The sequence below is a fragment of the Sciurus carolinensis genome, chromosome 2, assembly GCF_902686445.1.
Source record: "Sciurus carolinensis chromosome 2, mSciCar1.2, whole genome shotgun sequence".
NCBI classification, from domain to species: Eukaryota; Metazoa; Chordata; class Mammalia; order Rodentia; family Sciuridae; genus Sciurus; species Sciurus carolinensis.
In genome coordinates, this window is record NC_062214.1 from 112291699 (window position 1) to 112305107 (window position 13409).

Sequence of the window (13409 nt, forward strand, 5' to 3'; positions counted from 1 at the left end):
CTGAATAAAGCCTTTTCTAAAACACCAGTAAATGTAAGTGAATGTTTACCTGCATACTGTGAACTGCTTTGGCAAATTAATCAAATCTGAGGAGGTGAGGGGAATGTCGATTTATTACTGGTCAGTCAGAAGTGCAGATAAAACAACCTGGGTTTGCAAGTGACATCGGAAGTGGGGGAGTGGGCAGTCTTGGGAACAGAGCCCTCAGCCTGTGGATATGACACTATCTGCAGTTAGGAGGAAGAGTGGACAAACTGAACTGACTTGGGAGATCACTCAGCTGGAGTCTGCTGCTTCAGCACTGCTTCCTTGATGTGTGACAGTACAATAGGAGAAAAGAAATTTATTTTTTCCCCTCTCAATTACAAAACTCAAATAATACTTTTAGGAATGAAAGATATTACAAAGGATGCTAGAAAGTCAAGCTGGGACTTACAGGTTCTTCCATGTTGAGGACAGCAGCAAATATCTTGTCTATTGCTATACTGACACCAATGGCAGTGGGGACTGGCCCCAGAGCCTGTGGACCTCTAAACTGGGGAATCTGTGGACAGACAAACAGTTCTGGTTATGAAATACAGAACAAACTGATTATCGGGAAAGCAGCAATTAAAGAGCAAGATCTCCAGCAAAGGGTTCAACGAAGTGTGTATGTGTGCATGGGTGTGTGTTTTGAGAGAGAGAGAAGCAACTTTGTGTACAAATTTAGGAAAATATCAACAAATATTAAATCTAGATCTGCACAGTTCAATATGGCAAATCTGAACTGACATGTGCTACACAAGTAAAGTGCACACCAGCTGCAAAGACTCAAAGTGAAAAAAGAATGTAAAATAGCTCATTAATAATTTTTGGAAGTTTAAGTAAATGTTGAAATAATATTTTGGATATAACTAGGTTAAATAAAACATAGCACTAAAATTTTACTTTTTACTTACTTATTATTATTAGATAATCTAAAATTATATATGTATGTTCCAAATCAAGACAGAATAGGTACATTTCTCCCTGCTCTTCCTAAGTATAGTTAAAAAATCCTGGATGTTACATATAAAACAAACAAGATGACTCTGCATGTGGAGAGAAGGCAGACTGTCTAGGGACTGCAGGATGTGAAGAATGACCCATGGTGAATTCCCAGGTCTGCTCTTTGCTTCATACATCACGGATTAGGTCCTAGAAAAAAAGGGAACCCAGAAATGCCAAGAGGAACAAGAAAGGGGAAACCCAGAAAGGCAGACAACTTTTGTACAGTAATTTCCCTGCTCCAGCCAAACATCATGAAATAAAGCCCAGGCCCACTCCCACCAGTGAAGGCTGAGTGCAGAGTGCAGAGACACTCTTGCCCTGGTAAGGTGCCCTCAGAGGAGAGCAAGTGGGGAGCTAGGACTTTCATATCTGGGGGTAATGCCTACCACCTCCCCACACAGTGCCAGTGGAGGCCAAGATTCCCAGGATCCTGGATTCTGCCTTCACACCAGGCAGCAAGAAAGTATCACTCCCTACCTGGGTGGGACCAGAGGAAGCCGAGAGGGAAGATGTAATTATCACTGGCCTCCTGCCAGTTTTCTACCCCTACCATGGACAGGTGGAGGCTTGTGGGAAGCAGTTACATGGTGCCCTTCCACCTAGGGGTGCAGATGAAGGCTGAGTGAGGAACCTGGATCTTCACCCCCCAACTGACAGCACAAGGTGACACTCCATGCCCATACCATGTGACATCAGAGGTGGCCTGCTAAAGTAGAAGACCCAGATAAGCTCCATAGTCTCATAACATGGGACTGCAGATGTCCAGGACACACATATCCTACCAAGAACTGAGATCCCATACTGACAGGGCAACAGTCAACACTCACTAACACCAAGCCACACACCTGTTGGAATTACCTGGTAAGGATTTTAAAGCAACCAGCATAAAAATGCCATAACACATGTCCTGAACAGGCTTACAAACAAAGAAACAAAAAATTGGAATGCATCTCAGCAAGTGAGAAGATTAAAAAAAAAAAAAAAAAAAAAAGACAAAAATCTCACTGAATAGGCTGAATAACAGACAAGAGGAAAGAAACAGTGACATTAAATTAAAACAGCTGACATCACTCAATCTGAAGAGAAAGAACAGAGACTGTGAAGTAAAATGTGCCAGAAGCCCAAGGACAGAGAGACACAAACCAGACAGAATCTCTCTCTCTCTCCAAAGAATGCCTGAAAAATTCCCAGGGTTGGCAAAAGACAAACTTGGGGATTTAAGAAAGAACCTAAGAAATGATACAGCAGGATAAATCTGAAGAAATTCATGCCAAGACATATTATAATTTCAAACTCAAGACAAAAAAAATCCTGAAAGTATCGAGAGAGACACATATTTCCCAGAGGGGGAAAAGTAATTCAAATTACAGAGGATTTTTAATCAAGAAACTACAAATTTGAGGCAAGTTTAACAGCTTTTTTTCTCTTGAATTTTCTAAATTGTGTTTGACAGAGCAAAAGTTTAACATTGTTTGATGTGGATCTCAATGGTGTAGAGCAAATACTGAGGGTAATTAGATCATAAACGGGCCACAGGTAAAGAGATGCAAAGGGAGGAAGGTTTTTTTGAAAGGGAGGTTTTTGGGCTTCACTGATAAGTGCTGATGCCAGGAGATCTGTGGTGATGGAACAGCTGTCTGGATTGTGGCAGTACTTACAGGAATCCACACATTTGATAAAATGGCACAGAACTATGCAGATACTTGTACCAATGTCAACCTTCTGCTTCTGATATTTTATAGTAGTTAACGAAGGTGTAATCGCTGGAGGAAATTGGGTAAAGCATACTTCAGACCTCTCTATACTATCTTTGCAACTTCTTATGAACCTCTAATTATTTTTTTAAAGTTTAAAAAATTACAAATGTGGTTCATATTACATTTGCATTTCTAGAATGATACAGAGGTATCAATTATATTACTGGTTTAACTTTTTGTGTATGCTTGGAAATTTTCAAAATAATAAGCTCAGGAAGAAATAAAATTAAGCCAGAACTAATAAACACACGGTAAGGCCTCACCAGTAGGTCATATCTGCCACCAGCTGCAAGGATTTCAGGTACAGCTCTCTGCCTCCGTCTGATAAATGCCACAAACTGGAAGATGATTCCGTTGTGCTGCTGCACCTTATAAACCAAGCCCAAGTTGATCAACACCTATAGAGTAAAATGCCATACAAATGTGTCAAGGGCTTGAGATTAAGAATAGAGAATACAACACTGAAAATGTTGTTTTCCATCAACAGTATCAGAACAATCCATTTAGCATAAACAAAATATTGAGCAAGATCTGGCATGAAGTCTGTTTAACTGTAGCCTGCCAAGCAAGAGAAAATGTATTCTCTTTAAGAATAAACACCACTCTGAGGCTAACACAGTCAGAATTGCAGTAGGAGGGCTGGGGATGTAGCTCAGGGTTAGATGACATGAAGCCCTAAATTTGATTCCCAGCACTTAAAAAAAAAAAGAAAGAAAGAAAGAAAGAAAAACTGCTGCATGATAGGAACTGAGATGCTTGCAAAGAAATTCTAATTTAAGCCAAAATTATTAGTAAGTATCAAATGCTCCAAAACATAGAAAGCAGAGCTTTTTCTATTAAAATAAAACACTAGCATTAAGGAAATAAAATCCTTCCCCTTTGAGCTGTTATTAATGCTACAAATTTTTACTGCTACTATCAGTTGCCAAACCTGTAACTTGATGCCAAGTTTCTTCAACAGTCCAACAACCTCCTCTAGATCTTTTAAGCCATACTTCACCAACTGGGCAACACCTGTTTTCTGTTTTATTAATGAATTTATTGTTGGTGTTAAGTCTTGCAGTTCCCCCTTCTGCTCGATAAACTTGTAGAGTCGACAGAGCTGGAAAGCAATAGGCACAGTTAGCTGTCAGTCCACGGCAGGGGAAGACTCTTTGTTCACGCGCTTCATACACAGGGAGTTTGTACACTTCCAGGAAGGCTGACTTTGGGATCAATGGTAATTTAAGACTTTGCTGTAATCCGGAGGATCATCCTTACTACCAAACGCTAAAGCACCTCACAGAAGTGCTTCTGACACATATATCCCACTTTTATTCACAAGGCCTTGTGAATAAAAAAAAAAAAAAAAAAAAAATGCTGAAAAAAAAAAAAGCTGAAAATGACTCCAGCAAAGCAGAGCCTGGCACTAGCAGAGCCTCTATTGTATATCTTTAGCCAATATTGCTGCTCTTAACCTTTCTCATTCTCATGAATTCCCATCACCATAGGCACACAAATGGAGAGACAAGAAGGCAGAGTCTGACTTGGTCTAATACTCAGAATTAGTGAGAAAGCTGCTTGCCTTCCTTTGCTTGAATAATTCCTATTTGGTGCCTTGGGAAGTCTCCTTCCTGCAGGCAGCCCCTGGGTCCTTCATTCCCCTGTGTCAGAACAGGATTCCAGATCTGGGCTTTGCCCAGCTGGTTGTTATTCTACCTGCCTCACCAGAGGGCAGTGCTAGAAATAATTTAGCTGTGGGTCAAGCACAGTTCCTGGCACACATAGAAGGAAGAGGAAGGAGTTGTGGACATACAGCTAGAGAGAAAAATCCCAGAAGCTAAACTGGAAATTACTAAGGAACAAAATTATAGCTATTTTTCAGACTGTAGATAGAATCTGGTTCATCTATAAATTGGCACACAAAAGCTAGCAGTTGAATGAACATTCAGCTTAACATAACCAAATTTATCATAAATTGCTTAAATTTTTTAAAAATAAAGTGTTAAAATCTTTTATGATCTGTTTGCTAAAGTTTTAAATATAAAATCATAAGTCTGATTTATATTTGTTTTCTAGGGCTGGGGAAATAGTTCAGTGGAAGAGCTATTTAAATTTGATCCTTAGTACTGCAGGGGGTCAAAAAAAAAAAAAAGAAAAAAAATTTTTCTTCTTAATAAAAAAAAACAATGTCTTTTCAATACATTTTAATGTTAAATTACCCCATTAATGAACTACTAGAAGTCAATACCTCCAGATTTTGGTCTTCATCCCATCATTAACTAACTCCATGTGACTTTGGACAAATCACATCTTTTTGGGCTTCAGGTACCTTATATGTAAAATAAGACTGGGCCAGATACTCAAAACTCTTTTGCAATATTTCTGTTTTCCGTTTTTTTTTTTTTTTTTGAAATGGGGCATGAACCCAGGGCGCTTAACCACTGAAACACATCCCTAGACCTTTTAAATTTGAGATAGGGTCTCACTAAGTTTCTTAGGGTCTCACTAAATTACTGAGGCTGGCTTTGAACTTGTGCAAGATGTTCCTACCTTAGACTCCCAAGCTGCTAGGACTACAGGTGTGTGCCACCATGCCTGGCTCTTTTCTAACTAACATCCTTAAGAGTTCCATTTTAAAATAAAATACCTGATGCCTTTATCGATAAAATTTTTCCATTTTAAAACTACTCAAATATATAACTTCTTATGATTTTTAAAAATTATTTTTATTTAGCTTTTAATTTTTTACAGACTGCATTTTGATTCATTGTACACAAATATATAACTTCTAATGCTTAGCATCATCAAATGACCAGTGGGTACAGATTTAGCAAAAAGAAACACGCCAACATTTAGCAATCAATGCAGCTATCATGTGCAAGTGTGTGTTATTTGTGAATCTTTTTGAAGTACAGCATTGATTCAAAGAAACTTTTGTGTATGGAATCACTTAAGTGAACAATCTCTTAACGACCAGATTCTTGGTACACTTATACATGGACTATTTCTGCATGTGTAGAGTACATGTAGATACTATTCTTCACACCTGAACAGCAAGCTATTGTGTCAATTTGCTTATCACTTATATCTCCTCTAATATTAAATATTTAAGGTTTAAACTGGCTCAATTTTCAGAACTCCTAGTGCTATGCATCTCATTTACCTTCTCTACCTGAAATTGGGTTTATGTGTCCCCTGTGAAAGTCATTTTAAAGATTTGAGAGCAGATTAATGCTGCACACATCCCTTGTGGCTCTTTAAAGGCCGGTGTGAATTAAGAAGTTGAACTGAGACTGTGAACCTTTCCTCTTATGCTGCAGCACTATGTCTGCTCCACCGTAGGTATCTAAAAGATTGAGGGGCTTTGCCCAGCCTGTATACAATCATTTTAATCTATCCCACATGTGAAAGATTAAACCACAGGATCATGTAATAAAGTGTCAAACCAGAGGCTAGAAGGCTTTGAGGAAGGTTAAAACTCTTCTTATGTAAATATTCAGGAAAATGTACAAAAGTCTGCTGTCTTCTGCCATGCAGCCACTTGATTAGGTGTGGGTTACTATGCTAAAGATCTGGGGTTAATCTGATGCCTGTAGACAGAACATGACCAATCTGTTTATCCCATAAGATTTTCTTATTGCTGTTAGAATTAAATATAATATTTTAGAAGTAGAAAAATTTCCATGAAAGCAAAAGCTGTAATTCAACTCTAAGGAGTTACAAGACTGGGATGGGGTGGAGGGCCCCAGTTGTATTTGCAGGGCTCTGTGCCTCTTTCTGATCCCATATGGTCCATTTCAGAAGAGGACAACTGGCACTACATCTGCTCAGCAGGAGACTCTGGTAAGCATGGGCTGTGTGAGGGGGGATCAGAAAGGATATAGTGATCCAGAAGGAGCAGGATGATTACAGCACATCAAAAAGATGCATGGAGAGACATTTTTTGATCACAGCATTAGTTTCTCTCCTCTAATTCCAGAGGTTGCCATGGTACCTAACACTCAGGAGAAAACTCTGTCTGCGAGGCAGCAGGAAGTACTGCTACCTCACTGCTACAAGAATTTGGTGACATTTTCTGGCATCATAAAATTACAGAGAGAGCTATAAGAACACCATCAGAAAGTACTTACACTATTAGAAGACAAAGACAGATTACAAAACTTAGCTTCCACTTCTCTTCTTGTCAGCTTTTCTGTCTAATGCAGAAAAGAAAAAGAACAATAAGAGTCACCTCACTGAACAAGATAGCATTTCCAGGTGAATTCTGACAATCATATCCTTCATTTTGGACAAACTATTCCTAAAAGTAAAGGATGCATTTATTCTGTGAATAAAGAATTCCCCCCTCAATTTACATAAACCATAGCCCACACTACTTAAAAATTATTTTTAAAAGGAAACTTGTACTTGCAGAATAGGGTGGGGACCCAGCTCTTGACAGGCTTTACCCAGGCATTTCTGTTTAGGTGGGGAAGGAGTCATTTTGATCTGTGTTCCCCTAATAAAAGCTCAGGTCTAAGCATTTCATCCCATGCCAGCTGTGGCCATGGGATATGAGCAAGAATGAACTGCAGTCCTTTTGTACAATCCCCAAGGCTTCTGCTAGTGCCCAGCTGACATAATATTGAATCTGTCACTGCCAAACAGTGGTGGCACTTTGAGGAGAGGAGAGAACCATTAAGAAACAAACAGTACCTAGGTGTGTGGTGCATGCCTGTAAATCTCAGTGACTGGGAAGGCTCAGGCAGGAGGATCTCCAGTTCGAGGCCAGCCTCAGTAATTTGGTAAGATACTAAACAACTTAGTGATATCCTGTCTCAAAAAAAAAGCAAGCAGTACTAAAGACCAGACAGATGAAAGAAAAGCTTGTCAAGTCTTTTGGTATATATATATATATTAAAACACAAGCCATTATGGACTTCCACTATTAATTCTGCATTAATCATAGATTGGCATCAGTCTCCTGGATGTCTCTAATTTACTATGAAAAAACTCATGAAAAGAAATTAGAAAATATAAATATTCACCTCCCTCCCAACACCACAATATAACACTAACTTATTTTTTCAATGTTTTCCTTCCAGGCTCTGCAGGAACATCCATAGTATAAAGTAAGGAGTACTACGATATGGTTAAATCAAGGAAGAGCAACTGGAGGTGCCACAGCCCTTGTTCCATAGGAAAAGAGCGGGTAAATGAGGCCGTATCAGATGTCTGGGCCACTGACCCCTAATTCAAATCAATGTGAATCTATAAATGACTTAACTGATAAGCACAAGCAGGCTAAAAGAACAAAGGGCAAGGCATAGGTCTTTTATTCCCAACACCAACACTCCCTTTCTTGGCATCCATAAAGCAAGGATAGTAGCAGCACCATTAAGACAATGAAGTAGGTTAATGCACATAAAGAACTTCGAACAATTTTGGCATCCAGATAGGTGCTCAGTAAAGGTTAACTATTTTAAAAATGAATACTGGCAAGTACCTAAACCAGTTAGTTGGTGATTTCTTACTTCAAGAAGTTAAGTTACTTTCTTCTTTTTTCTCTCTCCTTCTCTCCTTCCTTCCTTCCTTCCTCCCTCCCTTCTTCTCTCCCCCACCCTTCTTTCTTTCTTTTCTTTTCTTTTCTTTCTTTCTTTCTTTCTTTCTTTCTTTCTTTCTTTCTTTCTTTCTTTCTTTCTTTCTTTCTTTCTTTCTTTCTTTCTTTCTTTCTTTCTTTCTTTCTCTCTCTCTCTCTCTCTCTCCTCTCTCTCCTCTCTCTCTCTCTCTCTCTCTCTCTTTCTTTCTTTCTTTCTCTTTCCCTCTCTCCCTCCCTATCTTCCTTCCTTCCTTCCTTCCTTCCTTCCTTCCTTCCTTCCTTCCTTCCTTCCTTCCTTCCTTTTCTTTCCTTGTTTATTTAGAGACAGGGTCATGCTGAGTTGCTTAGGATCTCCCCAAGTTGCTGAGGCTGGCCTTAAACTAACAATTCTCCTGCCTCAACCTCGTGAGCCACTGGGATTACAGGCATGTGCCACTGAGCCTAACTTGGAGAACTTTATTCTTTAAAAATTTCACCTTTTAGGGGCTGAGGTTGTGGCTCAGTGGTAGAGCACTTGCCTAGCATGTGTGAGGCACTGGGTTTGATCCTTAGCACCACATAAAAATAAATAAATAAAATAAAGGCATTGTATCCATTTACAACTGAAAAAAATTTTTTTTCAACTTTTAAAGTTAGAACTTACTCTTTAAAAAAACAAACACCCTGGAGGTTACAAGTAGTACAGGGCTTAGTATAGGACAAAACCTCAACCAATCCTTGTTAACTGTTGATATAATTAAAGTTCATTGGTTCCTTCACCTTAGAGCAATAAAGAAAGGAGATACAACTCCCAATTTAGTTTTATGGTTGCATTAATAAGAAAATAATCATAGACTATTATTATTATCCTTCAACATCGAGTCAAAGTAATTATATGCTTACCACAGCATCATATAGAATAACATAGACTTGACTGAGTTTGTCTTCTGGGATCCCACAGTGTAAGAGTATTGCTTTCAATAACATTGTATGGTTCAAGTAAATACTGTAATTTCTTTCCTGGGATACAGAGAAAAGTTACTATTATTTTCCTTATACAAACAATACAGGTACATGGTCAAATCTAGAACCTCACCATGAATTTATTATCCTAAAACCACAGAAATACTGAATTTCAGCATCTTTCCTTCTAGTTTATTCTTTCATATGAATTCTTTTTACTTTGCTATAGTTGAAGAATATGATATAATTTAACATTTTTATTATATGCATCATAATACTCTGGCTGGTCTTTAGCTATGTTAAAAAGCCCAAATCCACACAAATTTCAAAGAAAGATATGGTTCAATAATAGCTGACTTATAAGTACAGGCTGGTGGAATAATTATTGTTACTTTTGTCTACATCAGTCAATTAGTGAGTGTTCAGAATGCTCAGCTGGGTGCTGAGTTGGGGCAATGCGGCATAAGGAAAGTAGAATCATGGGCTCTGTCTTGACAGAGTATGCAATCTATTTGGAGCAAATACCACAACTCAAGGGAATATGTAGATGCCTCATGTCAAGAGTCATGAACGTTAAGAAAAGGTAGCAGTCGGGTTTCCTGGGGAGAAAAGGGCCCAAACCATGGCTGGATGAAGAAAGGCTTTTTGGACAAGGGAACACCTGTGACTGGCAGTGGTGGTAATACAAGGCATGTGTGAGGAGCAGGAAGGGAGGCCAGAGGACAGCTGGCAGCAGTACCCATGACAAGGTAGTGTGTGGACATGATGAAAAGGTATGGGGAGTTAAGAGAGCAGATAAGGGAGGAGCCACTAAGGGTTCTGATTTCTTGCATTTTGCAAGAATGTGCAGAGAAACAACATTGTCCTCCTAAACAAAACCAGTTCCTGTCAAGGTGGAAGTGAGAGCCCAAGATGAACTTCAAAAGCAACATGATAAAACCTTTGAAGCTACTTTGGGAAAGGTGTCATTCATTGCCTGCAGAAACTGAGACATAGTCTGTGACTGTTGACACTTAGTGAATGACACTAGCAGGGGTAATCTCAAAATGTTAAGATTTGGAAAGAACCTGAAGTGCTGGAAACTCTTGGATAATTTCATAGATGGTATAGATGGTTTCAACAGTGGGCAGAGAGCTGTTGGTAGTAGACGTGATGATGTCAAATGCACATTCTAGAAGTTCTTTGGGATGAAATCGATCTAACTTGCGGGGTCTGAAGACACGTTCTATGCAGTATCTGAAGAGAAACCCAGATTTCCAAGGTCATTGCTTATTAGAAATAAATACGCATGAACAAGATAAAAGAAATAGAGATGGAAGAAAATCTATCAGAGGGATTAAGAGGGCTTAGAGACAGATTTGCCCTAGAATGTCTTGCTCTGTGATCTGGGTTCCAATTTCCAGTTTTGCACTATCAAACTATGAAACTTAGGTTTTTTTTTTTTTTTTTTTAAATAAAATAGAAATAGAGATGAAATTACACACAAAAACAATTTTACCTTAAGTGTTGGCTTTCTACACAGACACCCACACCTTAGGACTGACTCTAATTGCTCACTTGAAGCTAGAATAAAAGCACATGGAGAGCTTTCATTTGAAGAAAGGAGCTGGAAGGTAGGGTGCCTCATTGACAACAATACCACTCCAATTTATGAAGATCTTGGTGTTTGACCCCTGTGGTATCTGAATGTACAGAGAACCTGTCCTCAAATGCTAAGTGCCAGGAGCTGCTCAATGCTCAGCATTCCTGCTGGGTTGACTCCATTTCTCTATAAGCAGCTTTTGTTCAGTTACCTATGTAGGCAGTTTTCACACAGAGACCACTGGTCATTTGTCCCTCCAATTAAATTTTAAATGGGGCCATCTGTGATCAAGAATAGTCAGATTTTTTTTTTTCTCTTCAAGCAACCATTTGTGAAAATAATAAGCTACATTGCCTGGAGACATGAAAAAGGCACAGAATAGATGCCAGGTCACTTAAATGCTACATTCCTTCTACAGAGGGGGCTGAACTCTTAGTTCCCTGAGAGAAAGGAGCTCTGGGGTTGGGCTTTCTAATCACATTTCAAGCTCAATACTTTGAACTCAGAATTCTTCACTGTATAGAAATCATGGAATATAAAATATTCTTCCTGGTTTCCTTCCCACAGCAACCAAATGAAGGAAGCCTCTACTGTTTCTTACCGTTTTAAATTTAATATATTATTTCTTGCCACATATCTTGCAAAAGGGACCTGAGAAGTAAACAAAATTTTAAAGATCAATGTCATTCTGTGCTAAGAACTATGTTTTTTTCAGTTTTAAAAATATCAACTTTATTGAAATATAACCTACATACCATAGAGTTTATCCTTTTAAAGTGTAGGATTTAGTGGTTTTATTATAGCCAAGCAACACAAATCATGATTAGGTTAATGATGGGAAGTAAATATGACAGTGGCCCCATAACATTTTATCATATAATGATGCTGTAGCCACCTTAGTTTATGTAAAAAGTACACTTTAAGATGTCTATACAATGACAAACTCACTTAATAATGCATTTTTCAAAATTTATCCCCCTCATTAAGTGACACATGAAGGTAGTCAGAACTGTGCACCTCTCATACTCCCTGAAATGTTTAGTACTTTAGTCAGCAGTACACTCCACTGCTAGACACAACCAATCTCTGTCAGTGAGGCATTTCCTAGGTTATTTAAGCTTGAGAAAAATTCACTTTTAGTTGAATATATTCTGCCATATATATATATATATATATATATATATATATATATACACACACGCACACACACACATACACATATACACACGTATACACACACACAAACACACACATATTGATTTATTTATTTTTATTTATTTTTTTAATTGGGGCACTTTGCCACTGAACTACACCCCAAGTCCTTTTTTGTTGTTGTTTTGAGATACTGCCTCACTATATTGCTGATCCTCTAACTTGTGATCCTCCTGCCTCAGCCTGCCGAGTTGCTGGGATTATAGGTGTGCACAACCCTACAAATTTTTATTAGGCCAAATTAAAATCTGTGCAAGTATTTGGTTATCTGTGAATTTTGAAAAATATTGATGTAATCAAAATGGATATTATCTCATGGTGAATTTCCTGATTTTTCTACCAAAAGTGCTGGGATTGAACTAAGGGCCTTACACATGTGAGGCAAATGCTCTACTGCTGGGCTATGCCCCCAGTCCAAGATATTCTTAATAACCACCCACAAATAACAAAACCACTGATTGCCCCAAGAATTCTAACACAGTATCATTAGTGGATCAAATTCTCAAAGAACAACAGCTTTCCCCCACCCAATACTGGGGATTGAAATCAGGGGCTCTCTACCTGAGTTACATCTCTAGCTCTTGTTATTTATTATTTTGAGACATGGTCTTGCTAAGTCCCTGAGGCTGGCCTTAAACTTGTGATTCTCCTGCCTCAGTTTCCCAAGTCACTGGGATTATAGGTGTGCACCACCATACCCAGCAAAAAGCAATCACTTTTTATTTTTTGCAGTTGAATATCAACTCACAGGGAACATATGCTTAAAAATCTTACTCAACTATCAGTATTTAGAGAATAAGAAGCCAGTTTTAAGTATAACTATGTAACTGTACTTCTTTTTAATAGAGCCCAAATGTCTACTATGAGATTTGTCTCTACCCCAAACAATCCCCAACTATTTTCCTTACAATACACACATATATAAGCAAAGGATATAATCAGGCAGTTCTCAAAAAAGAAAATGCACATGGCTAATAAACTTCCCAAAAAGATGTTCAATCTCACTGGAAATGCAGAGCTATCTCAATTTCCCTAATCAGACTGGATATCTAAATTAATATTATCCAGATAATTAATATTATGCATGGTATAGGAAAAGAGGCATTTTCATACACAGCTGATAAAAGTGTGAATTGCTAAACCTTCAGAAATGTAACCTGAAACTGTACAATAAAATTTTAAACAATATAATGCATATATTATACTTGAACTAGCAATCCCATTTTGAAGAATTTATTTTAAAAAATGCATTTGTGTATGAATGTAAAAGGATGTTCACTTCCATATTATTGTGGTGGCTCAAAACTGAAATCTGGGGTAGGGAATA

General features: G+C 38.2%; 1 protein-coding gene across 3 annotated transcripts in view; it reads right to left on the reverse strand.

The window, feature by feature from the left end:
* The window catches only part of Eif2ak4 (eukaryotic translation initiation factor 2 alpha kinase 4), a 110216-nt gene that overhangs the window by 14800 nt on the left and 82007 nt on the right, over nt 1-13409 (reverse strand). For all 3 annotated transcript variants that reach the window (XR_007107016.1, XM_047539122.1, XM_047539121.1), the window contains exons 24-30: nt 11472-11521; nt 10356-10524; nt 9229-9345; nt 6899-6964; nt 3718-3888; nt 3050-3184; nt 437-544 (exon numbers count right to left, since the gene is read on the reverse strand). Coding sequence is in view for 2 of the 3 variants with exons in the window: in XM_047539122.1 (XP_047395078.1) it covers nt 437-544; nt 3050-3184; nt 3718-3888; nt 6899-6964; nt 9229-9345; nt 10356-10524; nt 11472-11521 (816 nt within the window). In the remaining variant the exon portion in view is untranslated. The remainder of the gene's footprint in view (nt 1-436; nt 545-3049; nt 3185-3717; nt 3889-6898; nt 6965-9228; nt 9346-10355; nt 10525-11471; nt 11522-13409) is intronic.